The sequence below is a fragment of the Netta rufina genome (genome assembly GCF_964035555.1).
Source record: "Netta rufina genome assembly, chromosome: 6".
Classification (NCBI taxonomy): domain Eukaryota; kingdom Metazoa; phylum Chordata; class Aves; order Anseriformes; family Anatidae; genus Netta; species Netta rufina.
In genome coordinates, this window is record NC_140129.1 from 39,815,714 (window position 1) to 39,833,711 (window position 17,998).

The following is a 17,998-nucleotide window of genomic DNA, read 5'->3' on the forward strand; positions in this document are numbered from 1 at the left end:
AGCCCCTTTTCAGATTCCTGTGTAGAAATATGTAAAAAGCTTGATTAAATTTGGTCTTTTACTTCTTTTGAGGTTAAAATGTGTGGTTTTTCTTGCAAACACTTTAACTAATCCTGGCTGTTTGCAGTAAGTTTTGGGTTTTGACTAAAGTAAAAAGCACAATAGCAAAATGTATTTTTACACCGTGGTAGTGTTTAAAGCTCCTTTCTGCCATTCAACCTAGTATCTAAAATACTTTAGAAAACCCGCACAACCCAGGGACTTGCTGTACAAAACAAGAACTACAGGTCAAAAGCTGCCCCTCCCAGTGGCCAACTATGAAGCTAGATGTCAGTGCTCTGGTCCGGGCACTTAAATACTGAACCACATTATGTGAGGTAGACCAAAAATAAAAGTAATATCACATGTTAAAAGATGAACAGAAGAATGCATTCCCGTCTTCCTCCAAGGAGTTCTGTTAGGCTTTGGAGTCTTCCTGCATGCAGAGCTGTGAAATTGTCTTCTTGATGCGGAGCGCAGTCAGCCGGGCGGCTCCGTTAGCGTACCAGCACTCGCGCATTATCCGGCCCATCACTCGCAGTGCCTTCAAATCACAAGTTAGGAAAACAGGTCAGGAACAGAACCACCGCCTGCTGCTTTCAGCTGCTTACATGCAATGCTAGAAGATAAAATATAGCTCTGAAATGACAGAACAGCAATGCCATAAGTCAAGACCTATCTACCACAGTGAAAGAAAGAAGTTTGGAATTTGGTGCTAAGACAGTTTCCTACGCATTGATCTGGGAGCTGAAACAAGCCTAGACATCTGAATGCATTTAAACTGAGTGGAGGCTGGGCACGGGCTTCCCTCTGTCTCACTGAAATGTTCTGTCTTTATTTAGATAGGTTTTATAACAAACTCGAAAACTGCTTTTACCTCACAGCTTTGCCACTGGTTTGGGATATTTGGTCTGAGCTTCTGCTCACAAACTACCCTTCTCATATCTTCTATCGATGGATCAGAAGGCACAACATCATAGTAAGGCAGCTGGTATTCCTCAGTGATTCCTAGGAAAGATTTATCGTTTAGGGCACACAAAATGCACAATCGCTGCTTCAGAATACACTCCGATTGTTTTTATAGGCAATGAGAAGGAATGGGGACATTTGGGGCCACCTTGTTTCTTGGTGCAGAACAAGTGCTCAACAACAGATTTCTGCCTCCACATTCTACGAGGGTAATTGAGAGTACGGGGCCAGGAACATGGTTCCTTTAATTGTGTTCGGTTTATTTAGGATGAAAGCAGTCTGGACAGCAGAATAAAAAGGGCAGACAGCTCACCTCCAATGCAACACCTTCGTGCTATCTCCCAGTAGACTAGCCCAAGAGAGTAGATGTCTGCACGCTTGAAGGACTCGAAGATGTTCGTGTTCATCGCATCGTCAAGTATCTCAGGAGCCATGTACCTTTAAAGGACACACAGGTCAGTTTGCTAGAGCCAGCTCGCACAGATGACTGCGGCTGCGCTGCCACGTGACAGACATACAGACAGGAAAGAGGGATGCCATGGCCACCTCAAGTCATTGCAGCACCGGGAAGGATGTGCGGGCTGCCCCAGCAGTGTGCCCAGTGGCCACCAGCCTGTGCCCACCACACCATGCTGCACCCACCGCGCTGCACCACACCACATCCACTACACAGCATCCACTGCACGGCACCACACCACCCCGCCAGGAGCCTGGGAGCCTGCGGGGAAGCTCGTTGTGCTGCCTGCCCGCACCTCCTCGTCCCCACCCGTGGGTTCTGCGGGATGTCGATGGTGTTGAGAACGGAGTCGTGCTTCACAGCCAGCCCCAGGTCTGCGATGGCACAGCTCTCGTTCCTCTTCACCAGGATGTTCTTGGATTTCAGGTCTCTGTGTGCGATCGCTGGCTTGCCTGCTCACAACAAAGAACTGCTGTCTGTTCTGGTGGTCGCAGTACAAATTTTAGTATAATGAGCAAGTAAAACAAAAACATTTTTATTCAGTTTTGGTGCTATACCTTGTAAAAAAACACGACAGGCAATTTTGTTCCAAGTAAAGCTCTGATCAATGCTATCAAAATAAATAGTAAAAAAAAAAAAAAAAAAAAAAAAAGCATTTTTGTTCAAATATGTCTGTTTCAGGAACAAAACTGTAAATTCTCACTCCAAAGTCATTTAGAGAATCATTCATTAGCATACCCCTCTAATAGAGCTGCTCCCACAGATGCTCACTTACAAAGGCTGGAGCAGACAGGCAATGAGTGTTTTTTGAAACAGACACAATTAGCTGCAGCACTACCCAAACGCAGTGGTTAGCTCTGTGAAGTGGCTGCTTCATTATCACATCAATAACAGAGGAGAGTTTTGTTTATCCGAACACAGACCGGCCCAATATTCTTTGTGCCTGACTGGCAAGGAAGGGGTGTAGTTAGGTTATCCCAAATTACAGCAGAAACAGTGCCGAAAATCTGAAAATCTGCATTTTAAAAGCTACGAGGACCACAAACTCAGTTGGGAAGATTATATTGCTAGTCTCTATTTACCCTGTACCATGTATGCTCATGCTAATACAGTTTCTGGTGGTGCAAATAACACATGCTCTGCTCTATCAGCACCACCGAGTCCCTTCACATACCTGAAGGGCAGAGGGGGAGAAGTGCTTACCCTGCGTGCCCACGATCTCCATGTGCAGGTGTGCCAGCCCACTGGCGATGGACAGTGCCAGCCTCACCATGCCCTCCACTGTCACCGTGCCCCTGTTCAGGTAGTCGAACAGGGACCCTTGCTCGTGGTACTCGGAGACGAGCCACAGCTGGGTCCAGGTCCCGTTATCTGCCAAGAGGATGCGAGATGGTTCAGCTTCATAAGAAATGTCACCAAGAAAAGTCCTCCCCATCATCTGGCCAGCACCCACCCCCTTGGCAGGTCCAGATGGGGTCCCAGCACGCCTCAAGCACCACCTGGCCCCGTTGTCCCTGCCCTGGGCAGACGGTGGCAGCCTTGGCTGGGGACCTCCCCGGCACTCACTTCAGCTGGGACCGGGGCAGCAGGGCCCAGCCTCAGGCAGACACTCCGAGTGCCCCGTGGTATGGGTATGCTGTTGGCCAGACAGCTTTAAATTGTGAAACTGAATGAGGAAATGCAATTATACCCTTGTTATCAGCAGCAATAAAGCCCAGGATATTTTCGTGTCTCAGCATAACTGTCTGATAAATCTCTGCCTCCCGAAACCATGACCGCTCGTCTCTTGAGGAGAAGATTTTCACGGCAACATCTTCCCCACACCACTTTCCACGCCAGACTTCACCAAAGCGGCCTTTTCCCACGATTTCCTGCAGAACGATAGTCCTTGCAATTGTTCTTTGTACGAGCAGAGGTAAGCCTAGTTTGAAAGGAAAAGATGGGCGTCTGTGAAATAGGTCAGCAATTTCACAACTTTTGCAAGAAGGCGTTTTTTTTGTTTGTTTGTTTTATAAATAGATGTTGCTAAGTCCCGTATACTGTTTACCACAGCATTTCTCAAATACATTAAACATAAACTGACTTTTCAGATTTGTATGAAGTTTAGAGCATTTTCTTCCTCTCAGAAAAGGAGCATACACCCAGGTGCTAAGAAACATTGAGAACAGTAACACTAACATTTTCCTCACTTGGAATGCACATACATGTACGTTCTCTCCTTGTGGCAGCAGCCTTATCAATGTCAGTTGTGGTGTTAAACACACCAGAATTAATAACACTCAACCTCCACTTGGTCTCTTAAGTGTATTCTTCTGAAGAATTTCATTTTTGAAGCATTTCATTTTTACACATACATAACTGTACTTATGATCCTAGTTTTCCACCAGCCCATGCCTCAGTCAGTACATATCCCAAATAGTGTTCGTTTACTGAGCACCTGTAACACTGTGGGTTTTTTTTTGTTGTTGTTTGTTTGTGTTTTTGTGTGTGTGTGTGTGTGTGTGTTTATTCATTTATTTATTGTTCCTAATTATTTGATGTGATGTCCCATGCCTCATTTTCAAAATCTTGCTCTAATGTATCTGGAACTTTCTATCATATCTGGGATCTTTTCTATGGTATTCACCATATTTTTCCCTTTGTTTTTTCAAGCCATAAAGCCCTGCCTTGTTTGATTTGATACTGCATCTTAAAGCAAAACTTTTTATTTTTCTTAAATCCAGACAGCCTGGCTTTTAACAGAGAATATTAATCAGCATGAAAAATTACAGTTTGAAGGTCAGGTTATTCAAATTTATTCAAATTTCTCCTCTGGTTTCCCTGGCACCTTGTACCCACTGCTGCCTCTGTACAGCCCTGTCCTGGCTGCTGGTGGCCACCCTGCAAGCATCGTGGCAAGGCCACAAGGAATGCACTTGTTATTTGCCTGAAATCAGAATAAACTGCACCAGTGCCGGTAGATTCTTCCTCTGCCTCCACTGCAGGCTGGCACAAAGACAGCCCTGTGGTTAGCTCAGCTGCGTGTGAGCAGTTAAACCCGCAGGGTATACAAAGTTTATCATATCCACAAAGAAAGATTGGGAAAGTATAATAAATTAAGCCTGCAGGTATGCAGTCCATGGAAGGTATAGTCAATTAAATTAAGCATCATTTGCACATTTCTCACCTACAAATAAAATTCAGCATAATTTATGTATTTTTCAGATAAATAAAAATTATAGTTACAGCAAATTGGGCCACACACACCAGATGTGCCACCAACACGATGAACTGGAATTTGGGATTTTGTGATTCTGTGATTAGGCAAGTTCTCAATAGCAGTGGGGGCCTCATAGCAGAAAGGATATTACAAATGGGGAAAACATTAAAAATATTAGTATACTGCTCAAAATAAGTATTTGGAGTAATTGTATTTTGGCACAGTCGGGAGGACGTCAGCAGTGGCTTTCTGCTTCATCCAGTTAACAGCAGTACTTCCTGCGGCCAGCTAGGACATATTAGCCACCAATGGCTCTGTTAGCACAGGCAACACACTTCTGAGTCACCTTCTTAACCTTTGCGTCGGAGGAAGGAATTGAGCTTTTGCTACTTGACAGAAGGAGAGCAACCAAAGCCTGGCCAGCCCTCCTGGCCTCCCCCCAGCACAGCGTGTGCCAGGCGTGGGAGCCCATGGGTGCCCCTGCACCAGATCCCAGGCTCAGAGCACGTCTGTCACCGCTCTGCAGGTGAGTGCTTGGCTCAGTATCACCAGCGTTTGCTCTGAAGCCCCACAGGGAGCCAGCGACAGGGCGAGAACAGCAGCCCTGCTCCCCATGGTGCTGGTGGACACGAGACGCGGTGCACCCAGGGACACCCCCGTACCAGAGCCGGAGCCAGACGTGGTCATGTCGTAAATGAGGTCCTTGAGCGTCTTGCCCGAGCTGACCAGGTTGCACTCAGAGAGCGGCTCCTCCACATTGGGCTGCTTCTTCCTGCCGTAGGCGCAGCGCCGGCCCTGGCAGGCGCAGGCAGCCAGCACCGCCACGAGGGACAGGACGCAGACGGGCACCGCCACCGTCACCGCCAGCACCACGGGCCCTGCGCTGGCACGGCTCGGGGACTCGGACGCTTTGGGGAGAGACAAGGGAAAGGGTGGGGGAAAACAGACAGTGAGTGAGGGACTGCTGAGCAGATGAGACATCGAGGTTTAATTATTTCCCCGAGTCCTGCTGGCAGCAGGACAGACCAAGGCTCTGCATGCTACTGAGGCTTTCCCTGCACAGGTCTTTGTGTGTACCTCGGGCTCAGGCCAATGCTGTGTTACCACTGACAAGCACCACCACAAACACCATGGATGAGGAGACAGGACCAGCACAGCAAGCTGGCAGCAGGGCAGACCAAAATGCAGCCCGGTGCTAGGGCTGGCAAGGCACAGGCCGGGTGCGAGGCACCCACGGCACAGCTGAGACTCGGCCCCACACCCAGCACGACCAAGTGGTGCCACACACCCGATCAGCTCCACCGCCGGCAGCACCATGCCCTTCCCTCTCCTAACAGCTCGTGTACAGATTTCTCAATGCACTGTCCCAGCCAAAACCGAATCCTTGGAAAAGCTGCTTCCCTAATACTGAATGCATAGGGGAATACAGAGATCTAGTAATGAGGCAACAAAAGGATTTCTAAGACAGAACGCTTTTGAAACTTGTGTTCACAAAGTTATATTTTACAAGTGTCAAGGAAAGGGACTGTTCTGCATCAGTTTCCATTTAAAACTACAGGGGTAAAAAACATACCAAGATGCTGCAGGAATACATTATTACGGTGTTTACTTGTACATGGTCTCCCTAATGCCCACAAAATTGTGAATAAGCTAAAAAAATAAAACAACCACTTAATCAAAGCACACCGAATCACAAGTTCCAAATTGTGGGCCTAAAGGTTATAGAAGATTCAAGAATCATCAACTTCATACCATACAACGTCACTCCTGTAGTATTTCTAGAAAAAAAAAGGTCCTCTTTCCCTTTCAGAAAGTGCTAGGCAGTGAGTGTGCTGCAGTTTGGGAGCAGCTGAGGCACTGCACAGAAGCACTCTGCAGCTCACTCACTGCTCTGGAGTCTCAGAAGCCTGACGAGTTCCCTGGCTCTCAGTACGGACACTTACTTTCCTCCAGTTAATACTATGACTGAAGCAGTTTTTCTTCAAAGGACAGTATCAAGGCATGCACTCCATGATTCAGAAGTGCCAGGATCAGCAGTTAGCTGTGCAAAGTCAATTTGGTCCTTTTTCTTCTCTCCCTTACATTTTTAACACAATGCACTTGAATAAGTGAGAAAAGAAAAGAAAATAAACAAAAAGTTAACAACAGACCCGTGTCTATTCACAGAATACAATTCAAACCATTCTGAAAGCAAAGTCACTACATCTCGCCCACGGGCTTTTCCTTTAATAGTCTTCAACAGGATGTTCACAGGGTTAGCTGGCAGATTCATAAGAGGATTTGCAGGCAGGATGCTTCCTTGTGGCTGCTGCTCATTAACCGATGTGCTGTGATTTCCTAAGCTGTTTTTGACTGCATCCACATGCCAGAAAGTTCCTCCAGAGGACTGCTGAAGTGCAGAAAGCAGGTATCCTTTATCTCATGAGCTTTGGTGCCGCAGCTGGCTCTGGGCACTGTGGGGCCATTCCTGCTGCTCAGGCACACTGCTCCATGTATGACTTTGTGTGTGCTGGGCCCTGGCGAGGGCTGCCCAGCTGCATGGAAAGCTGTGCACCTGGTGCAAAGAGCCAGGGCAAGGAGCAGTGACTTGGGTGGTTGGCATACAAAACACAGGACTTCCAGTGCATTGCCCGAATCAATGCCCCCACGCACAGACCTAGGCACATTCACTGTCTGTCAGCGGGGGCTGGTAAAGACAAACATGCACAAGGCACTTTGAGATACCCATTCCTTCACCAACTGCTGAAAAACAACATAAAATGAGAAAACATACGACTTTATTGTCCTTAGGCCCATGCAAATAAGATCAAAAGAAAAAGAAAAAAAAAAAAAAAAACAACTCATGAGGCTTTGAACAGCAACAGTCGAGCAGCAGGAGAAGCGTTTCAGCAAGGAGGCGTTTCCATGCGCGGTCTTTGGAGACGGGCACACAAACTCAGTGCCCACGAACTGAAGTGGCAATCCTCCCTTCCTGCAAGAAGCGGTGACAGGTGGTCCTCCTATGAAATATTTGCTCCAGTTGCAAGTGACCTTAGGCACCTGCCATGCTTGTGGGTGCTGCCCACGTGGAATGGCTACGGGAGGCAAAGCAAGCAGTAGTCCTGATGGGACGTTCTTCACCCGCGCCTCCTGCTCCTGTCTGCAAACCTCCATCGCATGCACACGCCTGCTTTTGCCAGGCAGACGTTTTACTTCATCACCACATGGTCTCCTGCCAGCCCACTTCTGCCCCTTTCCATCAAGTACATTCACTGCTCCCACGTGTCCCCCTCCTGGTCCTTCCCTTTTGTCCATTTTCACAGCATCCTCCATTCTAGAGCACCATGCTTGCCAGAAGCAAACTTCCTCAAAATCTTCCATTTGGTTCCTTTTTATTTTATTTTTCTTTCAAGCCTTGTGAGTTCCCTTGCAAGCTTGGATGTCACAGGTGGCAAACCTGTACAAGCAAAAAGGATAACAGTTACTGCTGGCTTTCTTTTAATCTTAAAACTATATACTTATCTATGTATATATAAAAAAAAACTTTCCGTGGTTTCCTGAAACTGGGTGATGACAACAAGCACAAAATACTGATGTCTGAGCAAGGCAAGTGGTGAAACGTGCACACCCACAGCCACTTCTCTCATTGCAGGGCATGCTCCTGACTCACCCAATGAACCTAAAAGAAAGCACCCATTTTGATGGAATTTTAATATTAAAGCCATACTACGGCAGTCTTTATGTCTACGATTCTATGTCATACATTCTGCAAATCTAGGTTTGGTGCACGGATTTGCAAACAGAATTAAATGGCACAGCAATCCACCTGGGGCTTCTGGAGTAGGGACATGAAACTTTCTGAACTTTCAGTGCACGGGTTGTACATTGTACAAGTGTTTGTGCTGATGAAAGAGGTTTTATGGCAGATTTTTGGGACACTAAAAAAACACTCAGCATGTCTTTAAAAAAAAAAAAAAAACCTATGATTATCGGTAAAAAAAAAGTCTCAAACTGTAGCACCAAAGTGATCAGACATTTTTACTGAATATAAAGCATAATTTGTATTGTTAAACAATAGCAGTGCAGGCTGAGAGAACTTTGCATAACTTAATTTTTAAAGACATTTCCCTCTCAGTATGGTGCTTTGGGAGCCAGGAAAGCAGAAGCTGGCAGGTCTAGCAGGGACATAGCGAGTACAGCAGGCCAACAGGCACATTTTAACTCCTTGGGCACAGAGCAGAAAAAACTTGCCTTGCACAGGAGGATGGGCAAGGGGACACAGAGACAAAGACACTTAGGGTCATGCTGGGGACTCAGAGTGGGACATCAGTGAGGCAGAAGCAAAGCTCAAACACTCACATCCACTCAAGAAGGTAACATCCAGAATCAGGAATACAAACAGATGCCAACTTTATGACTTAAGCAGTAACAGTTGTTCAGAATAAAATCAAGTTCAGTGATGCTTACAGGACTCCTCTGGGATGCTGCTTAAGTTGAGAGTGCTCAGATGCAGGAGGCGAGGTAGCAGTGAGACTGGGAGCTGAGGCATCCGGGGCGGTTTGCATGGGGTCTCCACCAAGTTCCTGGGAAATGAAGAGATCCTGACTGTCTAGAGAAGTTTCTTGGAAGGAGTCAGCTGGAGACCACATTTGTCCTCCCTTAGTCTCCTGGCTGTACCAAAGCGTAGATCGAGGCTGCTGGCAACTACTCAAACCCCTTCCAGTTCTTCACAGAGCACACACGGGAGCCTTGGGAATTACCAGCCTTGTGCTTTCTGCTTCGCGTTCTGTTGCAGGCCGTCTTCACATGCTGACCCCTTGCGACATGGCATCCTGCAGCAGCACCGCGACCGTGCCCTGCAGCGTGCTGCTGTGGGCTGGGACACCGCGAGCCCCTGGGGCTTCCCACAGCAACGCCGTGTGCCGGAGGAGCGATGAGGAAAACACACAGCACACAAGGTACAAACAGTAATTTGAGACAAAAGCACCAAATAAGTGTGGTAATGTTTACGGCAGTTGAGCAATGTTAAACACTTTGGGAAATAAGAAAATCTCTCATGACTACCTAAAACTATTAAATCAACACCATTAATCAAAATGTTTTGCAATCTTATGTCTAATGTATTATTCAATGTCTTACTGATCAAGAATAGACCCTGAAGACATGTTGCCATGTATGAAACAAAAATAGCACATCTGGCAATCTTTAGCAATTTCACAATATGGTACAGTTATATTCCAAGTTGTGTAAATAGAAGAGTGCTTTTAGGCAGGAGAAAAAAAAAAAAAAAAAGTTATTTTCCCTCCCACAGAAAAGACATTCTCACACATGGCATTTGCCTGTTTTTTAACATATAATGGCAACCTTAAGACTTATAAAAGTCCTAAACTATTCATATTTAAGTTCCTAAACTACTTAGGTGGGAAAAAAAATATGTATTCTTTCCAATGCTGTAAGAAAATGTATTGTATCTAATGCAGAGCTCTAATCAGATGTACAGAATATTAAAATACATAATTTGGACTAGAGACTAAAATCAAGTTTCTCCAGCCTCCACCATGACTGCAGACTCCACCATCCCTTTCAGGACATTCAGAAATCATCTGGGAAAGGCCTGCTGAAGGATCTGGAGGTTCAAGCAAAGCCATCAGGGATACAGCTGCAAGATAAACAGATACATTACCTAAATTCCCATTTCCCCGATTCCCTGTCCCTTCCCCTGCCTTCTCTTCAAATGGCTGTATTCTTACAAATTCCTCTGGAGAACATGAACCTGGGACAGCCAAGATGTTCAACAGTATGTGAAATATTTGCCGAATTACACATTCACAGAGCAGCTATGACAGGCTGCAGCTCTGCCTACAGAACCTTTTTCAAGGAGAACTTCAGATCAGTCCAAGTGGGAGATTATTCGAAGAATTGCATCAGTGGTACAGCACCGAACTGGGTGAACATGGAAAGGAAACAGGTTTAGTACAGCTCACACAGTTATTTTAACCTCTGAGCAGCTCTGCACCACGCTACAACCCATGCTGACAACCTGTCATTGGGTCAGCTAACCTCCTAATGGCCAGGCAGAGAACGTGTGTAACTTAGAGGCTAAGGTCTTCAGGACAGCTGGTACTGGATGCGGCACTCCTCACAGTGGTCCAAACAGGTCCCACTGATCACATCTGCTCCAGAGCTTCCTGGCCAGCTCAGCTGGCCACTAGCAGGCTGCAGGACCCCGGGTCCAGGTAGAAGCTGGTCAGCAGCAGCTCTTCTTCCCCCTTCGTTTTCCAGTCTTAACCTCTGTCCTGACATCCGTGCCATAACATCATCTTTTTCATCAAAAACTCAACGCAGAAAACAATCAACTAAATGAAGTTTCTACTATTGCAGTGCAGCAGAGTAGTAACACAAGCTGTTAGTGTTGGCACTGGACTCTGGCACTGGCTTCCAAACCCACCAGTTCAGAAGAAACAAAGTGGCCTCAAAGAATAGCAAAAATATATACCAAAATATTTCACTTCCTCTTTTCTTTTTGCCGCATTCCCCATCCTCCCTATTTTTATCCATCACTAAACATTTTAGAAAAGTTAGAAAACTCAGTGAAATAATTGTCTTTTTTCTCTTCGCTCTCTCTGTACCTTCCTTCTAAGCTATTCTTGATGATGCTAGTACTGGGAAAACAAAAATAAACCTTTACATGATGTTCAATAAGAGACAATGAATGCCTAGAATAAAGAAAAGGCAAAGCCAGAGCCTTACCCTGAACCCTGACCAGCAGGGCAGCCTGCTCACCCATCTGCCCTTCAGGATCCTTTATAATCATGTTCCTTAATATGGATCTTTTTTTCTTTTTTCTTTTTTCTTTTTTTCCCCTGCTTTAAATTACAGAAAAACAGTTACTACTTTTTCTTACATTTAAACAATTGAATGTATTTCCTTTATAATATATTTTCAAACACTTGATTTCATTCTGAAAATTATTAGTTGAAGGCTGATTCTTCTAATTTTCTGCATTACTATGTGCCTTATAAACTAGTACAGCAGTATCTGACTTCTTGAATATTAACAAATCTGTGCATTCCATTCACCTAAAAAGGCTTTAATTTTTTTAGGGATTTTCAAAGAGGTAAATATAGTGAAAAGTAATTATTTGTTCATTAAAAGCAAAACAAAACAAAACACATAGATATTTAAAAAAAGAAAAGAGAGAGAGAGAGAGAGAAAATATTGTGTGGTAATTAATCTAGCTAGTACAAATCATCTTTCTTATCAATATGAATATGTCCAAGGATTTTTTTTCTTAGGATTTGTTCTATATTCCACTTTCTTTCATCCTGCTGTGTACCTCTGTAGGTGATATGAGTGCCTTTTGTGACTGCACAGTTTAGGCAATGACAGTAAAGAGAAGAGCTGGCAAATTACTTATAATACAGTTTGTTAATCCCACTGCTATCTTAATCTTGTTCCATAAAGCCTCCTCACTCCTCTGACTCATTTTCCATCATATAAATACAGAACAATAACTTTTTCATCTCAAGTTCTAGAGATGCTGCACCACCAGGACCCCAGAGTGAGCAGACACCTTTCTAGCAGTGTGGTGCTTTTTGGTGGAACCATGGGGGTAAATTTGAAGAGGAAAAGTGGAAAAAAAAATAGAATTAAAGCTTTTACAGAGACTTTTTGTTGTGTTGGATTTTCCCACTAACTCACAGGTGCATTATTGTACAGTCTGAACACATCACCAATTTCCTTCTCATAGAGGTCAAGGTTTTCTTTAGGCAGTCACTGAAAGCAGGCTGCTCTGAAAGCCCATAGCCCTATGACACATTAGCAAACCTACCAGCACCCATCCAGCCTCAATTTTCAGTATCTGTAAAGACAGAGACTTAATATTTGGCATCACTAGGTGTTTGGAGATCAAGAGTTTAGAATGACAGTCACACAAACTTTTCCCACGCATCTATAAACAGATGATATGCGAGGTTAAGAAGGCCCTGGTTACTGCACCTGGTAACAAGCCTAAGAAGTCTGAACCTTCAGGCTTGGGTTCAACAGCTAGTTCAACAGTTGAGTTACTGCCTCCACCGAAGGAGGTGACTGAGGCCAACACCAACATTGCTGCTTTGGAGAAGAGATGGGAAAGAAGTTCCCCAGCCTGTTTGTATTGAGACATGCTAAGCTCAAACACCGCCCTCCACCATAACCAAATGCAAGCATTGAGTTATGAGAACCTCCAGCCACCTGCCCTGGGGCTGCAGGTAGAGGTCTGTCAGCTATAAATAGGCTTGTGAGGGGGCAAAACCCTCTCACAAGTAGGGTGGGGACAGATCACAAGGACCATCTCCCTAATCTGAAATACAGTCTGATAGCCCTGTGAAGCACCAGTCTACAACTTGAGGAAATCTTCAAGATCTTATTAGCAAGCCCTTAAAACAGTCTGCAACATGCTGAGGTGAACACAGGCAATTTCTTGTAGACACACACATTCATCGAAAGAACCAGCATGGAAGCAGCATGCAGGCCATTTTCTGTAGACCTGATATGACACCACACTGACAGAGAAAGGTCCTCTCAGGTCACCGGCTTGGGCAGAAAGTGTTGTAGCTTAAATAGTAGAAAACTGGAAATAAATTCAGGGTAACAGAAAAACCCTAATTATTGAAAACCAGTCCTGCACTTTGGAACATATGACCTGTCAACACAAAAAAATTGCGATGAAATCCACAACAAGTATATCAAAAGCAGATATGAAGGTCGCATCTGCCCTTAGAAATGTTTATTTTCTTCACACATAGTAAAAAACCCAACTCAGAACAAGAGTAACCTCCTCTTGCACACGACACAGCAAGGACAGCTCTGCTGCTGAATGAGGCACGCAATGCCACCTGCAGCCTTACCGTGGAAATTCATGCATGGGCAATCATAAAAAACAAATTGCTTTCTGCTTCAGAGATCCTCACAGTGCACATCACTTCATTGTTTCCCAGTCACTCTTGGTATTACACACCGTGAGCCCTTGGTAATTAACACAGAGTTGAGCTGAAGCGGGTGGGCACAAAGAAGAGCTGCTGGAGAGTCCTGGGCCCCCAGGCTGGCGGGGGCTGCAGGAACCGGGTGGCAAGAGCCTGCAGAAGCTCCTGCCTTCTGGCAGGGATGTGCCCTGCCTTGGACCTTCCCAACACTTCTCAGTGAAATTCAATCCTGCCTAATGGCAAATTTTCCGTATCCATGCACTCTACTTTTAAACTAGGATCTGCATAGTGGAAACATATGTTGATATACATTTAACTCCCGTATTAAGATGCCTGCACCAAGTACCCAACTATTACGCTTTTAAAAAAAGGGTGGCTGTAGGTGGGCTGGCCTAAATTAGCATCTTGACAAAGCAGGTATGTGTTAAAGACCAGAGAGCCTGTGTGGCCAAGTGAGGCACCAATGGACAGACACTGTGGCTTGGTTACCTGCTATCACTGACAGCCAACATGAGAACAGCCATCCAGGAGGTGTCTGGTGACATGCCAAAGGATGAAGTGACCCTGCACATGGGCTGCTGGACCAACCACTTCTCCCTGGGGACTTGTTATGAGCACACCCTGAGCAGAGCCCTTTCACAAGTCCCAGCTGCGTGAATCCTGGCCTCATCCTTACACAGCAATGGAAATGAAACTTTTACCACTTCAGCAAGATCCTGGACTGATTACCACACCTAGAACTGTCTCTGGATTGCTTTATTTTTTTAATCACACCAGCTGATAGTTGCAGTGCCTACTGGTTATTTGCTACGGTGCCTCCATTTTACATTTCTTTCCTCAGTGATGAGTCCAAGACCTCAGTTAGAATGTCCAAGTATCACATAGGACTGGAATGAAAGAAGAAGAGATGCAAGCTGAGCAAGGAGTAGCCTAGAAGTTGCTTTGGACACAGAACCTCGCTCAGCGAAGGACCAGACCAGCGAGGCAGCAGAGGTAGCAGCAGCCAAAGCCTTCACCGCGGCCCGCAGGCCTCCCTCCAGCTGAAGGCCTCCTGCAGCACAGCGGGCCCGGCACAACCCCATCTCCTGCTGCCCAGCTCTTTCACCTACATACTCAGCAATACCCCTAAGAAAGTTTATCCCTGCTGGAGCCTAAATAAAGCTTTCAAATAATGTTAATTATTTGGAAAAGGGCTGTCCAGCAAGACCAGCAAGCAAGTAACATTGGCACTGTAAACTTTTGACTAACGTGAATTCCCCCAAATGTTTAGAGCAAAGGGCTCAGGCTAAAAATTAAGTAACTTTTGCTGGTACTGAAACACATAACCGGAGGTTTTGCAACTACCAGTTCAAGTGTTAGGAAGACAGACAATCCTCCACTCCATCTCAAAATTGCAGCTGTCTCCCAAGTTTCCAGCATCCCAACCTGAACAGGTGTGGCTTTTGCTTCTACGTATCTAGAGGGTAACTACTAAGAGGGTAACTACTATTAGTATCTCCCTTCTGTTGTTGACCAAAAGACACATACCCAAAAAACCCTTACTCCTTAGGTCAGGTTGGACACAGGGGAGCAGCCCCCCAGCCAAGAGGCCATGACCCAGCCCAGGTGCTCAGGGGATGCTCGCAGGGGCCAAGCCCCCTCCAGTAGCGCCCGGCCCCTCAGTCAGCACCAGACACCAACAATCCCCAGGGCCAGCCCAGCCACACTCCCTTTGGGTGATCCCACAGAGCGCTCTGTAGGCTCCCACCACCGCTCCCCTCAGGTACGGGCAGCTGGGACACACACATCACCTGCAGCAGGCACGGGCACTGTCCTGCGGGGTCTGCAGGCCCTGAGGTAAAATTGTTCCTGAAAACATCTTCAGCATGCAGACAACAGCAAGGCAACAATGAACCGAAGAAGAGAAGTAGCACAGCATGTGAATGGGCTTGAAAAAGCAGAATGGATTGCATCTCCATGGATAAGAGATTTGAAATGCTCATCCATCCATCTAGACACCGTTCAGTCGACTCGACTCGTACTACCACTACTCACATAGTTGCAAGTGTCTCTGTTGACATGGCATTAAGTGTCCCCTAAATGGGTCTCCTCACACACCATCACTTCCCCTCTCCCCACCCTACCTGCAGTCTCCTAGCCCTCCCTCCCCAAACCCATCCCTTCAGTGTCCCCTCTAGAAACTGACTTTTCAGGAGTCCTTCCCCTCCCTGACAGCTGAGTCTGCCCTCCTGTATCTTAAGTATCAAATGCTCACAGAAACAGATGGTTTTAATTCTGTTAGCTACTCTACAATAGCAGCTGAAGTGCAAATTACAACTGTAAATTATGTATTACTTTACATCTTTCTTATCTGTAACATCTCTCACTAGTGGAACTATACATAAAAAGGTATAATTTGTTGAAGTAGTAGAGTTGACAGCTTATTCAAAAAGCTTGGATGAAGCACAAGTTTTACTGGAGAGAAGGGTGAAGTATATTATCAATAATTAAATCTAAAAATAGCATAAATATATGTTTTCAAACGGACCAAATCAACTTCACCACACAGTTCTGAATCTGCCAGACTTGAGTATTGCACTGACTGTGTAATATACAGAGCTCCCAGAAGCATAAATCTTTTTCCTCCCTCTCATTGGAACCAGGAATCTCACACCTTCCTGTGTCTGCTGGGCAAAAATCAATGATACTGATTTAACACAGAACAAAAGCTGCACTACAAGCTGCTAAAATGAACTGCAGAAGCCAAAAGCTGAAGACAGACTTACAAAATTGCTGAAACATAAGTATTTCCCCCAGCAACGACTTTGTATCCTGTGTCCCTCCTCGCCCCCGCCAAGCCAGCCCCAGGTACCACACAAGCCCATGTCACTCCTGCCCATCACAACAGAGCTGCAGACGCGGCTTCCAGCAGAGCAACGTGCCTGCACGACCTGCAGCAGCTGCTGGGCGGTCCAGGCCAGGAAGCAGGATGCAGACTGCGCAAGGGGAACGGGGAGAGCAGCTCCCCACATGCTGGGGCTGCTTTATCCCAGTGCAGGCTCACCAAGCATCAAGACCCTCATCTGGCCAAAATCATGGGCTGGGTTTCCCACATGCTGTTGACAATAAGCATCTACAATTGCCTTCTTTCCACACCTCCCTAGTCTGAATTCTTACCCAACCCATCTAATGCAGATCTTTTACATTGGCTGCAGAGACAGTTTAGGCTGTAAATCTTAGGCTGTAAGGTCCTCATTATCTCCTGGCAAAGCACCAGTTAACACATGATCCACTCACTCAGCAGCGCACGGTGCTCCGCTCCCCACAACCACCAATTTGCAACTGCAGTGGGTTGCTGATCCATGCCACATGAGAAGCCCCTGTATGCCAGCCAAAACCTTCCCAAGATCTAAACTAATGCCAATTCAAACCACAAACTCACTTAAGATTCCCCAGCCTATAAAGATGTGTAAGGTGATAAGGCTTTTTCCTCCACACACCTTTTGTCTTCATGGTTAACAGCTCCTGGGATGCAAAAGACAGTGTCTGGAAAATTTAGGCAATGCAAGAAGTTTCCTTTTCCCCAAACATAGTCACAATTTAGTTTTTCCTCAGTTGGGAAAAAAAAAAAAAAAAAAAAAACAAACAAACAAACAAACAAACAAAAAAAAAAAACAACAGCTTTTGCTTTACAGCTAGCCTTTAAAATCTTAATTAGCTGCTCTCACAGCCGTGCTCTCTGCCCAGTGTTTCTGCAGCTCCCATGCCATCACAAAGCACTTGCATATCACTTTGCATTCAGGCAGTACGTACCTATGGGCAGGCGGAGGGTGATGTTGTTGCAGAAGTCTGTGTAGCAGCACTCGGTTTTTGTGATGTTTTTGGAACTGTGGCAGAAGACTTGAGCATTCAGCTCCGGGAGGGAGACACAGGACTTGACCACTTCTTCCTTCCCGTTGGTCAGCATGACCGAAGCCCAGCACGCTCCCTCTGTCTGGCAGGTGAAGTTTGTGTGCTCGCACAGCTGGCACACACACTTGAGACCTGAAAAATACAATTCAATTTTCCATGAGAAGACTGGGGTCACTTCACCAAGGCTGGCCCTTTGGTCAGGAGCACCCACGGGTGGTCAGGGCCAAGCACGACCAGCAGGAGCCCACGCTGGTCAAGGGGCTTGGGGCAGCAGGAGGCGCCCAACAGCAGATGTCTCCAGTACCCACTGCTGAGCAGCATTTGAACCATGTGCCCTCAGTCACAGGAGAGCTTACAGCATCTCTCCCGCATGGTGGAGAAGACTGACACCTCTGAACAAGCTTCAGGGGAAGCTGTCTTCTGCTTAGATGGGGAGACAAAGATTCAAGTCTTCAGCTCTTACAGACTTGGTGCAACATCTCCTATAAGTCTCACGACAAG

At 46.0% G+C, this 17,998-nt stretch overlaps 1 protein-coding gene across 3 annotated transcripts; it reads right to left on the reverse strand.

Moving 5' to 3' along the window:
• Positions 1-457: 457 nt before the first annotated feature.
• On the reverse strand, positions 458-17,567 carry ACVR1C (activin A receptor type 1C; the record flags this gene model as incomplete). Of its 3 annotated transcripts, XM_084288816.1 has the most annotated exons (8): positions 17,399-17,567; positions 5,327-5,572; positions 3,156-3,386; positions 2,669-2,836; positions 1,761-1,917; positions 1,322-1,446; positions 917-1,047; positions 458-583 (listed from the first exon to the last, which is right to left on the reverse strand). In XM_084288816.1, exons 1-8 carry the CDS (start codon positions 17,550-17,552, stop codon positions 458-460), a joined length of 1,338 nt encoding a protein of 445 aa, XP_084144942.1. In that variant the 5' UTR covers positions 17,553-17,567. The 3 variants fall into 3 exon arrangements, with proteins under 3 accessions (XP_084144942.1, XP_084144943.1, XP_084144944.1); XM_084288817.1 differs by lacking the exon at positions 5,327-5,572; XM_084288818.1 differs by lacking the exons at positions 3,156-3,386; positions 5,327-5,572.
• Between the last annotated feature and the right edge of the window lie 431 nt (positions 17,568-17,998).